Genomic DNA, 24,557 nt, shown 5'->3' with positions numbered 1-24,557 from the left:
AATGCGCCTGGGAAAGCAGTGTAAAATGGCCCAGGTACTTGGGCTCCTTCCACCCATGTGGGAGATCCAGATGGAGTTCCTGGCTCCTTATCTGTCTCTCTCACTCTCTTTGAGAGAGTGGGGGAGGATGGTGTGGGAAGTATCATCATACCCTTAAAACCAGCACTTCTCCCGGTCTCCCATGCAGGTGCAGGGCCCAAGGACTTGGGCCATCCTCCACTGCCTTCCCAGGCCATAGCAGAGAGCCGGCCTGAAAGAGGGGCAACCGGGATAGAATCCAGAGCCCCAACCGGGACTAGAACCTGGTGTGCCAGCGCCGCAAAGCGGAGGATTAGCCTGTTAAGCCATGGCGCCGGCCTGATTTTTTATCTTTTTAAAAAAAATTTGGGGCTGGAACTGTGGCGCAGAGGGTTAAAGCCCTGGCCTGAAGCGCCGGCATCCCATATGGTGCCAGTTCTAGTCCCGGCTGCTCCATTTCCAATCCAGCTCTCTGCTATGGCCTGGGAAAGCAGTAGAAAATAGCCCAGGTCCTTGGGCCCCTACACCCATGCGGAAGACCTGGAAGAGTCTTCTGGCTCTTGGCTTCGGATCGATGCAGCTCCGGCAGTTGCGGCCATCTAGGGAGTGAACCAGCAGATGGAAGACCTCTCTCTCTGTCTCTACCTCTCTCTGTAACTCTGTCTTTCAAATAAAATAAATATTTTTTAAAAATTACATAAAGGGAACAGATTTATGTATTTCAAACAGTTTTAAGGGTATGATGATACTTCCCACACCATCCTCCCCCACTCTCTCAAAGAGAGTGAGAGAGACAGATAAGGAGCCAGGAACTCCATCTGGATCTCCCACATGGGTGGAAGGAGCCCAAGTACCTGGGCCATTTTACACTGCTTTCCCAGGCGCATTAGCAGGGAGCTGGATCAGAAGTGGGGCAGCCAGCACTCAAAACAGCACAAGAGATGCTGGGGTTGCAGCAGCTTCACCCACTGTGCCACAGGCTGGCCTGTTGCTATTTTTTTTTAAATAGCAATCTGTCAACAAGCATGTTAAGCAAATGGATTTCCAAAGGATGTGTCAAGCATGCAGTACTCCCATCTTAGATATTATATATGTTCTCTTATTGCTTGCTCCTCATATTTAAGGAAAGTAGTTGGAGCACAGTTAGAAATACAAGTGATTTATTCCTTTTCTGAAAACACAGTTTCTTCCTTTACTCATCTAGGTATTCTGGCTCAGTAAAATAAACTCAAAGAATATCCATAATTCGAATAATTTGAGAACAAGCATTCACTTGTAACTAAATGATGCAAAGTAGGCATCAGTTTTCCAATTGATCTTACTCATACAAACAACACTACAAGCACCACTATCTTCCTACCTCCACACTGGGGATGTTTTGTTTTTTCCCTCTGGGAGCTTCAAAGAATATCTGTTCTTTAGCACCAGTATTAACCTGTAGAAGCTTTCCTTAAAAAAAAAACAAAAACAAACAGAAAATACCTACATATATATGAAAAATATATAAAAACATATACTATTATTAGAACTTTTATGGGGAAAATAAATTTTACATGAAAAATTAAGTATAAATATAAAAATCATTTTCCTCTGCAATCAATATGTATTAAGAACATTTTCTTTTTTTAAGATTTATTTATTTATAAGTAAGAATTACAGAAAGAGAGGGAAAAAAAGAGAAACAGAGATAGACAGATCTTCCATCCAGTGGTTCACTCCCCAAGTGGCCCCAACAGCCAGGGCTGGGCCAGGCCAAAACCAGGAGCTAGGAACGTCTTCCAGGTTTCCCACGTAGATGCACAGACCCAAGCACTTGAACCATCCTCTGCTGCTTTCCCAGGCACATTAGCAGAGAGCTGGATTGGAAGTGGAACAGCTGGGACTCAAACCGGAGATCATATGGGAAGCTGGCATTTCAGATAGTGGCTTAATCTACTGTGCCACAGTGCCGGCCCCCAAACATTTGATTTTCTTAATCTCCATACAACTGTGTAATAAACTCATAAATGGCCTCATTTTTAAAAAAAGATTTTATTTGAAAAGCAAAGTGCCAGAGAGAGATCATCTCCTGGTTTACTCCCCAAATGCCTTCAACAGCTGGGTTGGATTAGGTCAGCCCAGGAGCTGAGAACTCCATCTGGGTTTCCTACATATGTGGCAAGGACTCAAGTACTTGAACCATCATCTTCTGCTTCCCAGGTACATTAGCAGGGAGTTGGACTGGAGGCAGAATAGCCAGGATTCAACTGGCACTCTGACATGGGATGTGGGTGTCCCAAGTGGCAACTTAATCTGCTGCACCACAACACCTGCCTCTGGTTTAATTTTTGTGTACAGATGTAAATTAAAAAAATATTTATTTTGTTATTCATATACTTTTTTAAACCTAGAAACAAATGTTGGAATATTTCTTAAAAGTCAGTTTAGGGCTGGCATTATAGCATAGTGGGTAACACTGCCACTCATGATCCCTGCATCCCATATGGGTGCAGGTTCCTGTCCTGGCTGCTTCACTTCTGATCTAGCTCCCTGCTAATGGCCTGAGAAAAGCAGCAGAAGATGGCCTAATTGTTTGGGTACCTCCTACCTTCGTGGCAGACCTCGATGAAGCTCCTGGCTTCGGCCTGGCTCAGTGCTGGCTGTTGTAGCCATTTGGGAAATGAACCAAAAGATGGAATATTTCTCTCCTTGTCTCTCCCTCCCTCTCTATAACTCTTTCAAACTAAATAAATCTTTTAAAAACATCAATGTAAGTATTCTGTTTAATAATAGTTGGAAAAACATTAATTTACACTATTAGATATATATGTTTAAATAGGTGAAACAATAAAATCCTTTAAAAGGAAGTATTTAAATATTATTTATTAAACATTGTATGACACACACTCTGCAAAAACAACAAAGATATTCAAATTCCTTATGTTATACAATTCTGACTATTTTTAGGGAATATATTTTATATCAAATGATAGGGAAAATGACTTTAAAATCCTCATGAACATTTCTAGTCTCCAAATTTGAAGTTACTATTTATGTTAAATGTATCTGACTAAAACCAGGATGCTATCATGACTACAATTATTTTTGGTATATTTAAATTACTTTACAAATTTGAATGACAGTAGGTAAAATACTGAAAATCCTAAGCTCTATAGTGTTCAAGTACAGATGTAAAATGAAGTGGTATAAACTAATTTGAAGAATAAAATTTCACCACTTTTTCAACCCAACTGTTAAATAATTTTTCTAGTTCTTAAAGCAGCTACACTAAATCAAATGCAGCTCATAGTAAATATTAAGTTAAAAGTCTTACCTCCAACATCCCAGTCGATATGGGTTATATAACTGGTAGCTCCTTTGCAGATTCCAACTCGCTTACTACTCATTACATTGTATATATCTATAAAGCTGTCATGGGATGCTACAGCTAGATATTTCCCAGACCCTATAAAAAAAACATATTTGCTTGACATTTCCTACCTTTGGAAATATTTTTTACATACTGCAACTATGGTTAATTTTCTTAACATTTTTTGGAGGTATCTTAGATATTTTACAGGTCATAACAAGACAGATTTGTCAAACCACAAAAGGACATATTTTTCAAGTATATTATAATTTTACAAATGAAGCAAGTTTTTAGCTAACAAATTAGTTCAGTGGAGGGCAAATGTTAAAAAATATATAATTTTTATACACTTTGTATTTAACCTCTTCCAAGCCCTTCAGGTTTGGGGAAAAAATGGAACTAAACCACATAGGTAAATTTTTGCTTCAATGTTAGTGATTCCTATATTACATTAGACTTTGAATTTAATAACGGATACTTGGAAATTGATGGGGAGAAATTAATGCAATTTCAAATGCATGAAGAACAGAATGAAAATAGTCTTCCAATCCTTTTTATATTATAAACAAGGAGACTGAGACTGAGAAATGCCTCGGCCCAAGTCAAAGAAAACTTGGTGACAGAATTGAAACTAAAGCAGACATCTGCACTAATCTAAACATGCCTTTTTCCTCTCACCACACCGTCTCTTCTGAATAAAAAAGTAAAATAAAATAAATTACACATTAATACAGTTACTCACTGCCAGACCAAAGTTAAAAATCAAATATAATTTCAATGGAATCTTACCGGGTGAAAATCGAATATCTGAAATAATATCTCTTCTGTGGTGAAAAGATACAAGATCCTCTAGAGTGTCTGCATTTGCCATTAAGAAACTTCCATCATTGAGACCTACAGCTAAAGCTTTACCGTCAGGAGAAAAACAGCAACATCTCCCACCTGAAAGAGAAACAGTATGTATCAGGCATTTTTTTAATTAAAAAAAAGTTAAAACATGGTTAAAGAATTTTTAATTTCAAAGAAGATGCCTGTATTTATTATGGCCTCAACTCAACATAAAAAGGGAGTCAAAAGGGGCTTGGCGTCGTGGTGCAGCAGGCCAAGCTGCTGCCTGCAATCTGCATTCCCACAAGAGCATCGGTTCCAGTAGCAACTACTCCACTTTGGATCCAGCTCCCCACTCATGCACCAGGGAAAGCAGCAGTAGAGGGACAAGTACTTAGGTCCCTGATACCACATGGGAGACCCAGATGGCATTCCAGGTTCCTGGCTTCAGCCTGGCCCAGCCCCAGCCATTAGGGGAGTGAACCAGTGTAGAGAAGATCTGTCTCCCTCTGTCTCTGTCTCTCTCAGTGTGTCTCTCTCTGTAACTCTGCCTTTCAAATAAATTAATTTTAAAAATTGGAGTCAGGAGATGCAAATGAAGTTTTCTATTGAATTCTATATTTCAGTGGCATGGAATTCTAAGAATTAAAAAAAAAACGGCTTATGAATATAATACTATTACTGATATTTACCCTAAAATAATAAGATTTTAACTAATACCAAAAGCCAATGACATGTCTAAATTTTTTGAGGTTGTTTTGGGGGGCTACCTTAATAGTTTCTAGCCAATAAACCAGAAATTTGAGAAAATTAGGCCTTCATAAGACTGCTTTAAAGTATTTTTAAAAAATCTGATAACAGGCAATTATTAGTTTTAGCTAGGAAGATCTGTATAAGTTTAAAAACCACACATGAAGAAGTGATATTAATATCATTAACTTTATTACTAATGATGTTATTACCAATTATTTTAAAAATAAGGGTAAATACAAATAACACAAATATAGGCTTACTCTCACAGCAAGAGAAGCAACAAGCATATTCAAAAACTCTACGGCTTTTGCTATTTTATATAAAATCTGATGAGGAGAGATGGAGTGTAGCTGTTAAAGAATGAAAAGCTGGGGTCAGTGTTGTGGTGTAATGGGTTCAAGTCCCAGATGCTCCACTTTGGATCCAGGCCCCTCCTAATGCGCCTGGGAAAAGCAATGGAAGATGGTACAAGTGCTTGGCTCCCTGCCACCCACCTGGGAGACCTGGATGAAGCCTGGCTCCTGGCCATTGCAACCATTTGGGGAGTGAATCAGCAGATGGAAGCTCTATTTCTCTCTAACTCTGCTTTTCAATAAGAAGAAGAAAAAGAAGAATGAAAAGCTACAGAACAAGTAGAAATTTAATAATCTGTCATACATTGGTAATAAATAAATCTAGGGTTATTTCTGAGATTTGAGATTCAAGAGATGATGATGACTTGGAGCATGGTGGCAGCAATGGAAGTACTGCAAAGTGATGGGATTTGAATATATTTCTAAGATAGAGCTGGCAGGACTATGAGCAACTAGCCATGCGGTAAGAGAAAAAGATAAATGTCTAGGTTATGTTTTTGCTCGAACAATGATGCCCTTTATTGAGATGGGAAAAACTAAATGAAGTACAGGTGCTTGGTTCTGTATTCCTTAAGTTAAGGATCTTTATGAGAAATTCAATTGAAGGCATGAAAGAGCCAGCTTGATTCAGTAATAATTCTCTGGAGCACAAGGGAGAACAGGCTAGACATTTAAATACGGGAGACAGTGCGATATAGACGGTGGTTACAGCCATGAAACTGGATAAGAGCTTATTCACTTATTTGGAGCCTCTCAGCTCCAAATCCACCCTTATTTTCCAGCTATGTGATACCTAAGCTGGGCCCTATAGAAAGTCTTCCTTTGCCAGCTGACCTGATTGTGGCCAACAGAGCTAGTGGAGGGACACTGCAAGGTAAGGGAGAAGGAAGGGACTTTTCTGCCTACTACTGGTGTGCTGCAGCCAGCAGCTCAATGGGGAGCTGGGGAGTGGGCAGCAGTTTCCCTGTACCTCAGCAGAGGATTTAGTCTATCAGCTATGGCCCAAGCCCCCCAGTAAATTTCTTTACCACTGGAAGGTTGTGTGTTTCTGTGGCACCCACACCGTCTTCTGAAGAGATGTTAATGTCAGTATGGGGTGGAGGGGAAGGATCTACCCTTGAAGTCCGCACTCTTTGTTCTCTATCCACCAGTCCTAGAGTAGCAGCGCTTTCTGATGCTGCTACTTCTATGCCCCTCAAATCCTCTTTCACACTTACAGTAGTCAACTATCTTTTATTAGTTAACACTTAACATGAAATTTTCCCCATTCAAATTACTGGGGTGGTTTTGTGTTTCCTGAGAAGAATTGGAACTGAAATAGTCCCAGGAGACAGATCACCAAAGATAAGATTTTTGGATTCGGTTTTAGTTATGCCTTTGGACTTAAACACAATGCTGAACCCTTGCCAAAGGCAAATAGGATGCTAGTCATCCAAGGTATACACTGGCATCACTAGTAACCAAGTAGTCTCATGCCACTGATTGTGATAAAGTGTCAGCAGAAGTAAGTCCTTCGGGATCCCAAGAGGCGGCTGCCCTTGACTATTACAATAATGATGACTCCAAGGACTGTGCAGTGCAATAGATTCCACTGAGACCATGGAGCACTTTCAAGAAAGTAACAAGCTCAGGTCCTTACACTCTCAGCATGAGTCATGATCTGTGCAGAGGAACTTTCCACAATAAGTCTAAAAAGTCTGACTTTATACAGGCACCAAAAATTAAGGACAAATTTAATTCTGTAGGCTGCAAATTTATAATGTTAATTCAACTGGACACTTTACATATTTTAATATGAAAGAGCACTGAATGAAAACTCTGAAACTTGGGACGGGAATATCTGGTTAGACAAGGCTGAGAATCTCAAACTTCTATGTTATTCTGAGTCTCACTTGGGAGGGCAAACAGCTTGCTTTCCCTTCATCCGAGAGGTCCTGAACTTCTGCAATAGTTGCCTTGCCAGGGGATGCTCATTTTTCTGAGGAACCATCACAGCTACACCTTGGCTGTCATTAGATCCCAACTTGGGTGAAATTGCAGCTTATTGTGGGGTAGAGATTAGCAAACTTTGTAAAAGGACTAGGTAGTAAATATTTTCAGCTTTGTGGGCCACATGGTCTCTGCCACAACAAAACCTTGTTATTGTAGTGGGAAAGAATTCCTAGAGAATACATAAATGAATGAACCCAGCTGTTCCAATAAAACTTTATTTACAAAATCAGAAGGCGGGCTGAATTTGATCCATGCGCTGACTCCTGACATAGAAGAAGGAATCTAAAAGTATGGTGCCATAAAGATATTGGAGTAGATTTTTCATATGCAACCCACATAGCTACACATTAATTACATCCTACAAGAAAGTCTAGAAAATAGTCCCTTCACTGATGCACTGAGAAATACAGGACCGTATGCAAAGCTCTGATTGTTCTCAAGGTCAGGGATGACCATCAGAGACCATAAGAGACATGATCATTGATATGGGCTCCCTGAGTCAAAAAGGAATCCTGGTGAAGCAGATGCCAGGCAGCAGCATGTAACCACCAAAGATAAGGTAGCCGCTTTTACAGAAAAGAGTGGCAGCAATATACTGATAATCAGAATATTGTGACGTGTGGGTATTTTTGTTGGTGGCTAATTGATCATGTTTTTACAGGAATGAAATAAATATGCACACTCTAGATTTTTTTTTTTTTTTACACTTAACCTTAGCCAAAAGGCCAAGAAGTGATCTAGGCCTTTTTAAGGATATATTTTTATTTATTTGAGAGAGTTACAGAGAGAGAGGGAGAGACAGAGGGAGACAGAGAGATCTTCATCCATTGTTCACTCTCCAAATGGCTACAATGGCCAGGGTTGGGTTGGTTGAAGCCAGAATCCAGAAACTTTTTCCAGGTCTCCCACTTGGGCCATCCTCCACTGCTTTCCCAGGCACATTAACAGGGAGCTGGATCAGAAGTAGAGCAGCCAGGACTCAAACTGGTGCCCATGTGGGATGCTGGAATTGCAGATGGCAGCTTAACCTGCTATGCCACAACGCTGGCCCCCAGGCTGTATATGAATATTTGATTTAAATAATAGAAAATCCCAAAGCATAGTGGCTAAATACCTGATTTAAATGACCACAATGGAGAATCACAGATTCTCAATCAATTTTCAGATCTAAGCCAATTTTTATATTCAGAGCTCTTAACTGAAGGAAGAAAAGCAAGGTCCCATTGAGGGGGTCTTGTAAACAGTGCCACAAATATATAATGTATTTATCTTCCTTTAAGGCATCTGTGGTCAGTTATGGGAATGACTAAATTAAGAAAAGGAAACTTACAAACATTTGGGGTTATTAGGCATAGGCTAGTAATGATACAGTTCTTGGAAACAAAGTGCTAGTATTATCTACCAGTCAAAAGGGGAACTTACAGTGATCCTGTAGGAGAAGGAGCCTTGAGCCCAGGTGGTAAGTGGACTCTACCTAATTTCTGAACAGGAATACTTGGTAACTAGTAGAGTTCGCCACATTGGCTCAATAATTCACAGAATAAGGGTAATTATGATAAGAACTACTAAGCATAAACTCCTGGAAATTACTCTCCCTACTAGACAATAAACTAGAAGCAAAACCTCAAGCCTCGGTGGGTGCTTGGTGCAGTGGGTTAAGCCACAGCTTGGGCTATCTACAACCCATATTGAAGCCCTGTTTCCACTTCTGACCCAGCTTCCTTCTAATGCATACCCTGGGAAGCAGCGGAACCGACTTAAGTAGTTGGTTCTCTGCTACTCATGTAGGAGAGCTGGATGGAGTCCTGGCTTCTGGTTTTTGCCTGGCCCAGTCCCAGCTGTTGTAGGCATTTGTGAGAGTGATTCAGCAGATGGAACATTGATCCATCTTTCAAATAAAAAAAAAAAATAAATAAACTTCAAATAGATCTCAGGCCTGAGCATTGCAAATATCAGTACCACCACCAAAAACTTGCAATATGCAGGGCTAGGAATATTTACCACATTATAAACTTGCCTGTTGAATCTATACTGAAATCAGATACATTTTAGATAATAACTGCACATAATAATTTAATCAGAGTGACTTCAGTTAAGTGGTTTTCTAAGATGTATTATCTTTGCCAGAACAAAATTAACACACCTCTAGCATTTGGTATGCAGCTACTGCCTTGGCTAATGCATTTTTCTCCATATCAATTTGTAAGGGCCACCAGAAGCAGTTTTATTTTACCTGGCTTGTACCTGAGTACACCTTCAAAGCTTTGCCTCAGGGCTATTTCAACTCTCCTGTTCTCTGTCATAATATAGTCCACAGAGATCCTGATCGTCTTGACATTCCACAAAACATCTCAATGGTCCACTATATTGATGACATTAAGCTGAATGGATCTGGGGAGCAGGAAGTAACAAGTATTTTAGATGTCTTAGTAAGATATGTGAATCAAGAGAGTAGCAGATAATCCCCACAAAAACTTGGAGACCTGCCACCTCAGTGAAGTTTTTGGATGTCCAAAAAACTGCAGTATGTCAAGATATTCCCTCTAAGGTGAAAGACAAGTTGCTGCACCTCCCATCACCTCACACAAACAAACAAAAAAGCAAAACACTGGTTTTCCTTATGGAAACAACCTACATCACAGTTAGTGAGCTGCTTTTACCCAGAGACCAAGTCACTTATAAGGATTCCAGTTTCCAGCGTGGAACAAAACGAAAGAAGCTGCTCTTCCACTTGGGGTATGATGCCGCAAGTCTAACGATACTGGAGGTGTTTGTGGTAAATGGGGATGCTGTACAGAGTCTCTGGAAAGCCACCCAAGGAGAATCATACCAAGGAAGTATACGATTGCAGAGCAAAACCATGCCTTCCCTTACAGATAATTATTTTCCCTTTGAGAAGTAGCTTCTGGCTTGCTACTAGGTCTTGTTAAAGAGTCAAAGTGGAACCATGGCATATCTGGTGATTATATGCCCTAGGCTTCCTACAGTGAACTAGAAGTTATATATTCAACCAATCCATAGATTGGGTATATAACAGCAATATATTAAGTGGAAATGGTACATAAAAGGCCAGACTTGGACACTTGGAAGTTTCAAGCAATTTGCATGAACAGGTTGCTCAAAATCCTTCAACAATTTTTGTTGAAAATCCCATTCCTCTTTCATAGATCTATACCTATGGCTTCATAGGTGTTCTTCAGAGTTCACTGAGGAAGTAAAGATTGAGCCAGACTTAAGTTTCTATACCATATACTGGCACACACCTGAAAGTACTATAGGTCTATTCAGAGGTGACCCCAAAGGACAGTAGTGAAGGCAGAACCTCCCAATGGGCAGCACTTCAAGCAATATATTTGGTTCTCTACTTTGCAGTGAGAGATGATCCTATGTACAGATTTATGCTGATTCACTTTTAGCTGCTAAGAGTTTGGATGAATGATTAAGACTTAGAAGAAACAGAAGTGGAAGATTAGAGACAAGCAAACCTGGAAAACGGTTGTGGATGAAACTCTCAGAAAGGGCATAGGCTGTGAAGATTTTTACATCCTAAGGGACATTCAACAAAGACATCCACTAAAGAGGAGGGTCTCTATAAGCAGATGGACAAAACGATATGCTCTAAGGACGGCAGTCACTCTTTCTAGCCAACTAATACTTGTTCAGTGGGCCCAGTGTGGTAAGGACAGAGTCTACACCTGGGCTAAAAAATATGGACTTCTTCTTACCATGCCTGATTTTTCTACCACTGTCGCTGAATGTCTAATCTATTAACAGCAAAGACCAAGGGAATCTCTGCTATAGAGCCATTCCCCAGGAAGACGATATAGTCAGTCCCCTGGTGCCATGCTGATTACACTGGCCCTCTTCTGTTATGGAGGGGCAAAGATTCATATTCATTGGAACAGACATGAATTTTGATTTTGCATTCCCTGCCCATAAAGCGACTACTAGCACCACCACCCATGGACACACAGGATTCCTTCACCACCACCACCACAGAGTTCCACACATCAGATCAAGGAACTTATTTCACAGCAAACAACGTGTAGCATTAGGCTCACGCCCAAGGAATTAACTGGTTGTATCACATACCCCCATTATCCAGAGAAAGGTAGGCTGGATTACTGGAGACTAATTCACAGCATCATTTGAGCAATAACACCCTGGAAGACTGAGGTTTTGTCTTACAAGATACATTATAAGATTTGGGTCACAGGCTATTATATGGTGCCACCTAACAGCCAGAATATATGGGCCCAGAAATTAACAGGTGAAACTGGGAGAGGTTCTTCTCACATTATACCTAATAACCAACTTGCATAATTGTTGTGCACCCTGTCAACTCTGATCTCTGTTGATTCAGACCCTCAGCTCCTAATACCAGGGGGAATTTCTCTTCCAGAGGTTTACCACGGTTCTGCAGAAATGGAAGATGAGATTGCTACCTAGTCATGGTAGGCCCTTAATGCCACTGACCAACATGAAAGAAAGGACTTATTACTTTTCTGCTGGAGTGATTGATCCTGATAATGAAGGGGAAAGTGAGTTACCAGTCAACACGAGGGCAAAGATGACTATATCAGAATAGGACATTTGACAGGATGCCTTAATCCTCCTATGACCAATAATAAAGCTTAATGAAAAATGACAGCAACCAGGAAAGAAAAAGGCAGAGGTATTAAGATTTAAGATGCTTCAATAATGAAGGTTTGGGTCACTTCACCAATTAAGCAATCCAAACATCCTGAGATTCTGGCTAATGATAAGGAAACTACAGAATGGGTAGTCGCAAAAAGAGGCCCACAGATAGCAACTAGGGCCTTGGAACCAGTTATAGAAACAAAGACTATGGTGACATTCCATAAATGCTTTTTTTAAAGACTTATTTATTTGAAAGAGTTACAGAGAGAGGTAGAGACAGAGAGAGAGTTCTTCCATCCACTGGTTCACTCCCCAGATGGCCGCAACGGCCGGAGCTGTGCCGATCTGAAGCCAGGAGCCAGGAGCTTCTTCCAGGTCTCCCACATGGGTACAGGGGCCCAAGGACTTGGGCCATCCTCTGCTGCTATCCCAGGCCACAGCAGAGAGCTGAATCGGAAGAGAAGCAGCCGGGACTAGAACAGGAGCCCATATGGGATGCCGGTGCTTCAAGTCAGGGCTTTAACTCACTGCATCACAGTGCCAGCCCCAACCATAAATGCTTGTTATGTGTATATATTAGCTACTTATTCTCTCTCCTTTTTCTTAGTTTTTTTCAAAAAGGTTTATTTTTTTTTTATTTTATTTTTTTTGACAGGCAGAGTGGATAGTGAGAGAGAGAGACAGAGAGAGAGGTCTTCCTTTTTGCCGTTGGTTCACCCTCCAATGGCCACTGAGGCCGGCGCATCGTGCTGATCCGAAGCCAGGAGCCAGGTGCTTCTCCTGGTCTCCCATGCGGGTGCAGGGCCCAAGGACTTGGGCCATCCTCCACTGCCTTCCCGGGCCATAGCAGAGAGCTGGCCTGGAAGAGGGACAACCGGGATAGAATCCGGCGCCCCGACCGGGACTAGAACCCGGTGTGCCGGCGCCACAAGGCGGAGGATTAGCCTGTCCAAAAAGGTTTATTTTTTATTTGAAAGTTGGAGTCATATATATATATATATATATATATATATATATAGAGAGAGAGAGAGAGAGAGAGAGAGATCTTTTATCCATTGATTCAATCCCTAAATGGCCACAATGGCCAGGGCTGGGCCAGGCCAAAGCCAGGAGCCCAGAACCCCATGCAGGTCTCCCACGTGGGTGGCAGGAGCCCAAGTACTTGGGCCATCTTCCGCTGCTTTCCCAGCTGCATTAGCAGGGAGCTGGATCAGAAGTGGAGCAGCCAGGACCCAAAGCAGTGCTCATATGGGATGCCAGCATCATGGGTGGCGGCTTAACCTGTTGTGCCATAATGTTCAGTAAGACTGTGACTAAATTTGAGAGTAATTAATGCACTCAGCAATGGAAGTAACACAACTTTTTTTCTTTACTTTTGGGGAAAGAATAAGAACTTCACTGGTACCAAGGGTAGCTGCATCTACTTGGGCAGAAAGCTAAGGTTAATTCTGTGGTTGTACTGAAATTGAAAGTGCAGAGAAAGCAGCATATGAATGCTGATTAGCCACAGGGGAATACTGCGGCTGTTACTAATTTCTTGAGACCTCACAGGAGATGTTTTTCTTTTGCCAGCTCATTGACACTAAACTTTGCCAGCAGAGGGTGCTGGAGAGACATAACAAGGCCAGAGCAGAGGGTGGCTCCCTTTCTTCCTCTGCTGTCTGTGTGCCAGCACACAGAGGTGGTATTTTCCATAGTGGCGGCCCCAACTACATCCCATCATCTCAGCAATGGTTCTAGTGACTGAGCTGCAATCTGCTTCTCTGCCAACACGGCAGGGGTCCTCCCTGTTCGATGACCTTTGCACAGGCCACATCCTGACCACTCAGCTCTACCTGCAGCCTCTGGCAAAGTTTCCTCAGCCCTGTGACCCCTTCATGCCTCTGCTCAGGCCTGCAGCCTCTGGGAAGCTTCTTCACAGGTAGCCTGAGGTCCTGGAGGCAGCCACACCATTTCCAAGCAGGTCTGAATAGACTTTGAATTCTTTTTCAGTTTACTCAGAAACTAGAGCACTACAGCAAGTAACTGCCCTCTATGGTGGCCACATCTATAGCTCCTCAGTAGGAACCACCTTTCACTAGTTAACAATTCTTTTTCTTAAATTTCCCCCGTTAAAGTGACTAGTGCAGTGTCTTGACCAGCTAGTGGCTGATCTGATCTCTTAAGGCATGAGTGAACATATGAAAAAGAAGTCCGGGGGGCTGGTGTTGTGGCAGATAAAGCCACCGTCTGTGATGCCGGCATCCCATGTGGGCACCTGTTTGTGCCCTGGCTGCCTTGCTGCTGATCCAGCTCCCTGGTAATGTGCCTCTAAAAGCAGCGGAAAATGGCTCAAGTGTTTGGGCCCCTGCACCCACATGGGGAGACCCAGAGGAGGCTCCTGGCTCCTGGCTTTGGCCTGGCGCAGTGCTGGCCGCTGTGGCCATCTCAGGAGAGAAACAGCGGATGGAAGATCTCTATCTGCCTCTGTAACTCTCTGAAATAAATCAATGAAGAAGAAAAGAAAAATAAAAAGAAGTCCAGGAGAAAGTCTGAAACATTCTTATCTGTACAGAGAGTGAGGAAGAGACAGAACCAACCCAGGAAACAGAACAAAGGAGCCAGCGAATTGGGAGAAACAGGCAAGTGTGGGCTCCTGAGACACGTGAAGAAAGCATTTCAGGACAGACAGAATGATCGCTTATGTCCAGACAGCTGTGAGGTAAGGCGGGAACTGAACACTGACCAAGCGGTTGGCAGCATGTTCCAAGGACAGAGATCAAAGCCTATTTGGAGTGAACAGTGGAGAACTCACAGAGAAGGGAGCACCAGCTATTTTGAGGAGTTCCAGCACAAAGAAGAGCAAAGGAATGAGCAGTGAGACTACTCATTGCAGCTCACGTTTTACTCGACTCTTTCTCTGCAGATGGAAGCTGAGTTTAAGCCGAGGTAGATGTAACAAACATCCGTTCACATGTATAGTTAAGCTTATTTAAAAATAAAAAAGTCCCTAGGAATATAGGAATATAAAATTAAAGCAGAGCAGAAAACCAGAATTAGTAAACTACATCTGCCTTGAAGAAATTCTTTTTTTTTTTTTTTTTTGGACAGGCAGAGTGGACAGTGAGAGAGAAAGAGAGAAAGGTCTTCCTTTGCCGTTGGTTTACTCCCCAAATGGCCGCCATGGCCGGCGCACTGTGCTGATCCGAAGCCAGGAGCCAGGTGCTTCTCCTGGTCTCCCATGCGGGTGCAGGGCCCAAGGACTTGGGCCATCCTCCTCTGCCCTCCTGGGCCACAGCAGAGAGCTGGACAGGAAGAGGAGCAACTGGGACAGAATCCGGAGCCTTGACCAGGGACTAGAACCCAGTGTGTCAGCGCTGCAAGCGGAAGATTAGCCTATTGAGCCATGGCGCCGGCCATTGAGGAAATTCTTAAAGTGATATATATTCATTTTACTCACACTGGTTTTCAAATTCTATGTTAATTTTAAGTTCCAAAATACCATTAATGATTATTTAATACCATTATTTTCAAATAAATCTGATCTGTTAATCAGTAGCATCTAGAGTTACATTAAATTAATGCATTAATTTTAAAAATTGAACATGAGCCATGTAAGGTTATTCTTTTTTGTTTTTATACTTTTCTCAAGTTTTATGGAGATGATGGTCAATTAAGCAAAGCCTACACTGTGAAAACTCATACTCCAATTCCAAGGCTTGTTGAATAAGTGGAATATAAACACTGTACTGGTTTACTGGGGTTGCAGTAACAAATTACCACAACCTGAATAGCTTAAAACAACTGTAATCTATTCTCACATAGTTATGGAGAACAGAATTCTGAAATCAAAGTATCAGCAAGGCCATGCTCCATCTAAAAGTTTGAGGAAAGAATCCTTCCTTGTCACTCTCTGGTTTCTGGTGCTTTCTGGCAATCCATGATACCTTGGGCTTACAGACACATCAGTCTAATATCTGTCTACATCATTACACTGGGTTCTCCCTGTGTGTCTGTAACTGTGTGTTCACATGGTCTTCTTGTAAGGACACTAGTTACTGGAGTTATAGCCCATTCTAATCTAGTATGATCTCAACATTATTACATCTGCAAAGACCCTATTTCCAACTAAGGGTGCCTTAAGGCTAGGACTTCATTGGATCTTTTGATTGAATTGTGGGGCACAATTCAATTCATAACAGTAGGAAGTTATGATTTATTTTTAAAGATAATAAAAATTGAAAATGCTTTCTTTGAAACAAACATTATCTTATTATCAATAAAAGGGCTATAATCCCTCCAAAAAATGTTATTCAAAGAGATGTCCTGGGGTTGGCATTGAACCTAGCAGTTAAGACGCCCACATATCTTATCAGAGTTCCTGGGTAGGACACCTGCCTCCAGCACTTGACTCTGGCTTTCTATGAATGCAGACTCCAACAGGAAGTGGCGATGGCTCAAGTAATTGAATTCCTGCCATCCAGTAGAGATCTGGACTGTGCTCCAGGCTCCAGCTTTGGCCCAGTCCAGCACTAGCTATTGTGGGCATTTTGGGTAGAGGGAGCTCTCTATCTCTGTGTCTTTCTGCCTCTCAAATAAATCATTTCTTTTTTTAAAAAATTATTTATTTATTTATTTGAAAGGCAGAGTTACAGAGAGGCAGAGGCAGAGAGACAGAAAGTGGTCTTCCATCCGCTGGTTCACTCCCCAGAAAGCTGCAATGGCCAGTGCTGCGCATCCCATATGGGTGCCTGTTCCAGTCCTGGTTGCTCCACTTCTGATCTGGATCCATGCTAATGGGCCCAAGAAGGTAGCAGAGGACTGCCCAAGCACTTGGACCTCTGTGCCCACTTGGGAGACCTGGAAGAAGCTTTTGGCTCCTGGCTTCAGCCTGGTCTAGCCCTGGCCATTGCAGCCATTTGGGGAGTAAACTAGCAGATGGAAGATCTTTCCCCCTCCCCCTCTGTAACTTTGCAAAAAAAAAATTAAAAATAAATTTTTTAAAAAACAGAATAGGGGCCAGCATATGACATAGTGGGTAAAGCCACTATGAGCCAGCATCCCATATGAGCACCTGCTTATGTCCCAGCTTCTCTTCTTCCAATCCAGTTCCCTGCTAATGGCCTAGGAAAAACAGAAGTAGTACTTGGGCCCCTGCCACCCATGTGGGAGACCTGGAAGAAGCTCCTGGCTCCTGGCTTTGGACTGGCCCAGCCAGGGCTGTTGTGGCCATTTGGGGAGTGAACCAGCAGATGGAAGATCTCTCTTTTTCTCTCTCTGTAATTCTGACTTTCAAATAAATAATTTTTAAAAAAAGAACTAAAATAAGTATCATAAGAAATAACATAGATGCATTCACTACACAGAGACAGAAAACATGAAATGAGCCAAGACATGCGATAGTGTAGAATTAAAAAAAAGCCACTTTGTAGGCAATAGGCTTAGCAATCAAGATGTCTGTGTCCGATAATAGAATGTCTGAGTTAGCTACACAGCTATGCTCCTGACTCCAGTTTCCTGCTAATATAGACCTTTGGGGGGCAATGATAATGGCTCAAATGTTTGGGTTCCTGCCACCCATGTGGAAGAACTGGATTGAGTTCCCAGCTCTAGCTTCAGGCTTTAGTGGGCATTTGGAGAGTGAGTGAGAAAATGAGAACTCTTTATCTCGAATAAATCAAAATTAGAACAGAAACAGAAAGCCTATTAAAATTCATAACTGATCATTAAAAGTTAAAAACCAAGGGTACAAAGGTTAAAGGGGAACTTTCCACTATATCATTACATAGAGAAGTGCAAAAGGCTGGCACAACCTAATGCTGCACCACCTACAAACGATAATCTACTTTAATGACTTATTTTTATAAAGCATTGAATCTTAGGACCATGACAATTCTATATCCATTTGTTGATGAAAGTAGTATTTGCTTACTGAATGTTTCAAAGAAGTAAGTATATTTTATAATATTTCACTAAGTATGACCTCAGTTATCTTAATTCTCAACCAATAGAAAACACATACTTATATCTTTTAAGTTAGGAAAATTCACCTGTTTTACTCTTGAATCAGTGATGACAAAAATAAAGGTGATCAGAGAATAATATTTAAAAACAAAATGACAGAATCATTAATTTTCTCTATAACCAAATGAAACTATATAGTCCTATGAGACACTAACACTGGCAGACATTTTTTCAGGATCGATATAAGACATAAATCTACAGATAAAGGACACATAACCAACTCTAAGCAAAATAAATAAATCCACATACAAGCATGATATTATTAATGTAGAACAAAGTAAAATAAAATAGTAGAAACCAGAGGAATAATATCTTTCCACCAAGAACCCCTGAAGCAGTTGTTATATTAGTATTTTTTTTTTAAAAAATTATTTGACAGGTAGAGTTGTAGACAGTGAGAGAGAGACAGACAGAAAGGTCTTCCTTCCGTTGGTTCACCCCCCAAATGGCTGATACGGCCAGCGCTGATCTGATCCGAAGCCAGGAGCCAGGTGCCTCCTCCCGGTCTCCCATGTGGGTGCAGGGGCCCAAGCACTTGGGCCATCCTCCACTGCCCTCCTGGGCCACAGCAGAGAGCGGGACTGGAAGAAGAGTAACCGGGACTAGAACCTGGGGCCCATATGGGATGCTGGCGCCGCAGGCAGAGGATTAACCAAGTGAGCCATGGCACCGGCCCCTATATTAGTACTTGAGAAGGAAAGTAAAACCATAATACGTCAGACCAGACCAGTGTTTACCAAGGTCAGGGTATCAGTAACAGTTCACTCCAAGTGGCAATACACTGCCCATACAGAATTTAAAAACAGTAATAATAAAATTTAAGTAAAACCCAGCCTGCTTAAGAATCGTGATGCCAATGGTAAATACTCCTGCTGCATGGATGAACCACTCCTGCCACCCTGCCTGTGGTGTGTTGCTAGTCCACACAAAGGAAGCTGAAGGAATTTCCAACAAACCTTTATTAAGGGAACTCTAAGGATATATTTTAGGAAGAAATAAATGGTAAAAGAAAAATTCCTGAGATACAAGAAGAAAAGGTAAACAAACAACTACTTAAGCATAGATAAACCTGAATAAACACTAATGGCATAAAACAACAAGAATGTCAATGGAAAGGGGTTGTACGGGTAGAAAACAACAACCAGAGAATGAAAATGCTGGATATCATAACTAAGAAAAGGGAAGTTCAAGTTTTCTAGAGACTGTGATGAGCTTCAGATTTTTAGTTAAATATACACAATGAATATTTAATAAAAGCCCTAAGAGAAGAGACTGAGAAGCCAATAGAAGGAAATAGAAAGAAATTAATTACTAAATTATAAATTCACACTATCTAACTTCAATTTGGCCTTTACTATGACTAGACAGCCCTTTCCTATATCTGCTGAATGTATCACATATCAGAGTAACTAGTCCTAATTTTTTCAACACAAATTCCTCTTGTAATGCCATTATTCTTGAAGATAACATTCCCTACCACTTTATAAAGAAATTCACAGCTGCCTATACAGCCTCATTTGCCCTGGGTTAATAGTAACTTTGCTCCAACATAAACCCTTATCCTCCTACACTGACAGCCTTGTTTACCTCCTACAAAGGTACTCAGTTCTGTTTCATTCTAAAATATCCTTCTCTTACCTCTGCTATCCTTTTTAAGGTCTTCTTTTTTAGTTTCCAGTTCTGAGTTATGTATAAACTATAACCACAAAGGTAAGACAAACGTAGCATCTATTTACTTCCCATAGTCTTTCTTCCAACATGTCACTGAAAATTGGCTGTTTAGGCATGATCGTAGGAAGTGCCATAAAGACTAGGATGATCAGTTTTCTTTATACAGCACAATGAGCAAGTCGATATTAAAAAAAATTTTTTTCAAAATACTTAGTCTTTTTAAAAATGTGCCAACTACTGATTCCTTATATTTGTAAAGATTAGAAAATTTTGAGAATACAATCTTTGTTTAAGTCTGAGAACCTCTTACCCTTTTTCAGTTTCCGGACAGCCAGCATACAATGACTAGGCGAGAGATCCCATATTCTTAAGGTTTTATCATCACTTACAGTAGCACAAATGGGCAGGTAAGGATGTGTAGCCAAACCCCACACCTCACCTTCCATGTGTCCCTATAAAGAAAACATAGTTAAGATCAATTTAACCAGAAGGTAGGTGTATGTGTGTTTGTGTGTGTATAACTTTATTTCAAATTTCTACAACAGTCTGTAACATGTGATAATGGACAGGATAATGAATTCTGAAAAAACTTATCTGTTTGTCTTCGGACTATACCATAAAATATCTTTGTAGTAACTTTATCTCTACAATTACATTATCATTAAGTTACTATTCAAATTCACTTATAATCAAACATTCACTGGGTGGAGAGGATAGAAACTGGTTGCCTGGAATGTTAGTAATTACCACACAGGCAGCGCTTCTGCATGACAGAGTGAGGAGTTACACAGACCTGCTCACCAGTTAAACTGGAAATAATTAAAACAAACAAACCAGGGGTCAGTGCTATGGCACAGTAGTGCTGTGGCACTATGCCTGCAGTGCCAGCATCCCACATGGGTGCTGGTTCGAGTCCTGGATGCTCTACTTCCGATTCAGCTCTCTGCTACTGGCCTGGGAAGGCCGTGGAAGATGGCACAGTGCTTGGGCCCTTGCATCCATGTGGGAGACTTGGAAGAAGCCTCTGGCTCCTGGCTTCTGATCAGCCCAGCTCTGGCCACTGCAGCCACTTGGGAAGTGAACCAGTGGATGGAAGCTCTCTCTCTGTTTCTCCCTCTCTCTGTCTATAACTTTGCTTCTCAAATAAATAAATCTTAAAAAATAAAACCAACCATTTAAAATCTCTGAAAATGGTAATAGGGAGATAGAACAAATGAAAGAACATTTACTCAAGAAAATCTGTTAAAATTTAGTTAGAACAGTGGGAGTCTGTGGCATTGCAACTGAGATCCACTCCTTTCTTCTGTTTTCATTCAGATGGAATTGTATTCAGACCATACTAAGAACTCTTGGCTCTCCCCTCAGCTCCTAGTTGGAGGGCTGTCTTCCCATGAGGGATAGAATGTCAGCATTTCTCATTTGTCCTTAGCTGTGTGCTGCTGAGGTTAAATTCCTGGTGAATGCAGCAGCAGGAAGAGAACCCACCATGGTGCAAAGCCATTGAGAATAATGGGGCCCTGGTAACAACCTAGAAAGACCTGAAACTGCTTCAGTTCCTAAAGCCTAGGCCACTGATAGAGAAGTGTTGAAAATATGGATGCCAAAATCCTCAACAAAATACTAGCAAACTGAATCCAACATATAAAACAATTATACATCATAACCATGTGAGATTTAACACAGGAATGCAAGGTTGGCAAAAAATCCAGAAATCAGTTAATGACATAATCAGTGGAATGAAAAACAAACACCACACAATCATCTCAATAGATACAGAAACAGCATTTGACAAATTCCTCCTCACTCATGATAAAAACACTCAACAAACTAGGAATAAAAGAGTAGTTCCTCAGCTTAGTAAAGAGCCAAGGAAAACTACACAACCGGCATTACACTTAATGGTAGAGGATCAGGAACAAGACAGAACTGTCTGTTCTCACTACTTGCATTCAACATTGTACTGGCAGTTCTAGCCAGGACAACTGACCAAGAAAAAGAAATGACAGTTACCTAGATTGGTCAGAGAAGTAAACCTACATTTATAGATAACATGATTTTATATACAGAAAATCCTGGGGCTGGAATTGTTGTAAAGTGGGTTAAACCACTGCCTGCGACACTGGCATCCCATAGGTGCTCGGTTCAAGTCTTGTCTGGCTCTGCTTGCAATCCAGCTCCCCGCTAATGCGTCAGGGAAAGCAGCAGAATACTGCCCAAGTGCTGGGCCCCTGCACCCATGTGGGACTCGGATGGAGTTCCAGGCTCCTGGCTTTGGCTCCAGTTGTTCTTGCCATTTGGGGAGTGAATCAGTGGAAGGAAGATTTTCTCTCTTTTTCCCCCTCCGCTTCTTCCCTCCCTCCCTCCTTCCCTCCTTCTCCAACTGCCTTTCAAATAAACAAATTTTTAGAAGATCCTCAATAATCTACTATAAAGCTATTAGAATAAATGAGATCAGCAAGTTTATGGTATAAAATATATCATATTTCTATGAAATAGCAATGAGCAATCTAAAAATTAAGCAATTCTATTTTCAATAGCAAGAAGAATAAAATACTTAGAAATAAATTTAACAAAGTAAGTACATTGAAAACTACAAAACACTGTTGAAAAAAGTTAAAAGAGGTAAATGAGGGGCTGGCATTGTGGCTTAGTGGGTTATGCCACTGCCTGAGACATCAGCATCCCATATACATCATACATCAAAGCACATGCAGTGTTATCTTCTATGTGTGCTCTTTGGTGTCTTGAAAGGAGTGAAGTAGAGGCTGGAGGAAAAATATGTTTGTATTAAGAAATTAGTTTTTAAAAAATTATTTATTTGAAAGGCAGAAAAATGACAGTGGCAGGGTGGGTGGCAGGAGAGAGGAAGGGGAGAGAGAAAGAGAGTTTGAGTCCACCTGTTCTACTCCCTACCCAGCTTTCTGCTAATGTGCCTGGGTAGGCAGAGGAAGATGGTCCAAGCGATTGGGGCCCTGCTACCCATGTGGGAGGTTCAGATGAAGCTCCAGGCTTCAGCTTGGCCCATTTCCTACTGTTGTGGCCATTTGGGGAGTGAACCAGAGGATGGAAGATCTCTCTTTCTCTTTCCCTGCTCCCAGCTCTCCCACTCCCACTCTCTGTAACTTTGCCTTTCAAATAATAAATAAATCTTTTAAAAAAAGTCCTTCTAGAATTAGTGAAATTTCTCATTTATATTATGACCATACTGAATTTACAATTTATATATTTTTTTGCCAACTAAGTTTTAAAAATTCTATTTATTTGAAAGAGTTACAGAGAGAGAGATAGGGACATAGAGAGAGGTCTTCCATCCACTGGTTCACTCCCCAATTGGCTGCAATGGCCAGAGCTGTGCCAACCTGAAGCCAGGAGCCAAGAGCCAGGAGTTTCTTCCAGGTCTCTCACGTGGGTGCAGGGGCCCAAGGATTTGGGCCATCTTCTGCTGTTTTCCTAGGCACATTAGTAGGGAGTTGGATCAGAAGTGGGGCAACCGGGACTTGAACTGGTGCCCCAATGGGATGTTGGCACCACAGGCTGGGGCTTTAACCCACTGCGCTACAGTGTCAGCTCCACTAAGTTTTAATTTATTCATTTGAGAAGCAGAGATATAGACAGAGCACCCTCTCATCTGCTGGTTCACTTTCCAAAAGGCTGCAGCCTGGGTGAAGCTGAAAACTACAAACTCAAAGCAAGTCTCCCACATGGATGGCAGGAATCTGAATACTCAAGCCTTCACTGCCACCTCCCAGGTCCACATTAGCAAGGAGCTGGAGCCAGGTATTGAACCCAGGCACTCTGATATGGCACATGAGCCTTAACTGGCATACTAAACACTAGAGCAACTGTTTATCCTTATTTAGACAATTTATATTATTAACATCTTATAGTTTTCTTAACACAGGCCCTGCATATTTTTACCTATAATTATTCCTGGTTATTTTATGAGCAACATTTTTTTTTGACATATTTTCTAGCCGGTTACTACTGGAACATAAAAAATACTATTGGTTTCTATATGTTAGTTTTGCATCTAATCACTTTGCTGGACTCCTTAGTTCTAATAATTTTTCAGGTTTGTTTTCTTCATATTCAAGGTATAGGATGGTATCTAAAACATTACAATACTGTTATCCATCTGTTTCCAACATATATACCATTTAAAACACTTTCGAGGAGCTGGCATTAAGGCACAATGCTTTGTGCTGCAATGCCAGCATTCATATAGCTGCTGGTTTGAGTCCTCACTGCTCCACTTCAGATCCGGCTCCCTGATAATGCACCTGGGAAAGCAGTGAAGGATGACCCAAGGGCTTGGACACCTGTACCCATGTGGGAGACTCAGATGGAATTCCAGGCTCCTGGCACTGGCCTGGCCCAGCCCTGGCATTGGGGCCATTTGGTGAGTGACCCAGTAGATGGAAGCTTTCTCTCTCCCTCTCTCTTCCTCTTCCTCTCTGACTCTGATTTTCAAATAAATAAACTAACTCTTTAAAAAAACTTTGAAAAAATTTATTTGAAAGGTAAAAGGCAGAGAAAGAGAGAGGTAAAGGGTAAGAGACAGACATCTTCCATCCACTGATTCACTCACTAATGCCCACAACAGCCAGGGCTGGCTCAACCTAAAGCCAGGAGCCTGGAATTCAATCTAGGTCCTCCCACCAGGGCTACAGGGACCCAACTACCTAGTGCTATCTGTCAGAGTACACCTTAGCAGGAAGCTGGAAGCAGTGTTGGGACTCAAACTCAAGGCATTCTGATGTGTGATGTGGGCAGCCCAAGCAGCCTCTTTTTTTTTTTTTTTTTTTAATTTTTGACAGGCAGAGTGGACAGTGAGAGAGAGACAGAGAGAAAGGTCTTCCTTTTTTGCCGTTGGTTCACCCTCCAATGGCCGCCGCGGTAGCGCGCTGCGGCCGGCGCACCGCGCTGTTCCGATGGCAGGAGCCAGGTGC

At 41.6% G+C, this 24,557-nt stretch overlaps 1 protein-coding gene across 11 annotated transcripts in view; it reads right to left on the bottom strand.

Moving 5' to 3' along the window:
- Positions 1-24,557, bottom strand: part of EML5 (EMAP like 5) — a 171,413-nt gene that overhangs the window by 41,281 nt on the left and 105,575 nt on the right. For all 11 annotated transcript variants that reach the window (XM_062181691.1, XM_062181692.1, XM_062181694.1 and 8 more), the window contains 4 exons: positions 19,919-20,060; positions 4,157-4,309; positions 3,332-3,463; positions 1,379-1,467 (listed from right to left, as the gene is read on the bottom strand). In XM_062181691.1, the coding sequence (XP_062037675.1) occupies positions 1,379-1,467; positions 3,332-3,463; positions 4,157-4,309; positions 19,919-20,060 (516 nt within the window). The remainder of the gene's footprint in view (positions 1-1,378; positions 1,468-3,331; positions 3,464-4,156; positions 4,310-19,918; positions 20,061-24,557) is intronic.

This window comes from Lepus europaeus, chromosome 22 (assembly GCF_033115175.1).
Source record: "Lepus europaeus isolate LE1 chromosome 22, mLepTim1.pri, whole genome shotgun sequence".
In the NCBI taxonomy this organism is placed as follows: domain Eukaryota; kingdom Metazoa; phylum Chordata; class Mammalia; order Lagomorpha; family Leporidae; genus Lepus; species Lepus europaeus.
Note: the sequence above shows the minus strand (reverse complement) of the source record. Positions and strands in the feature narration are given on the sequence as shown.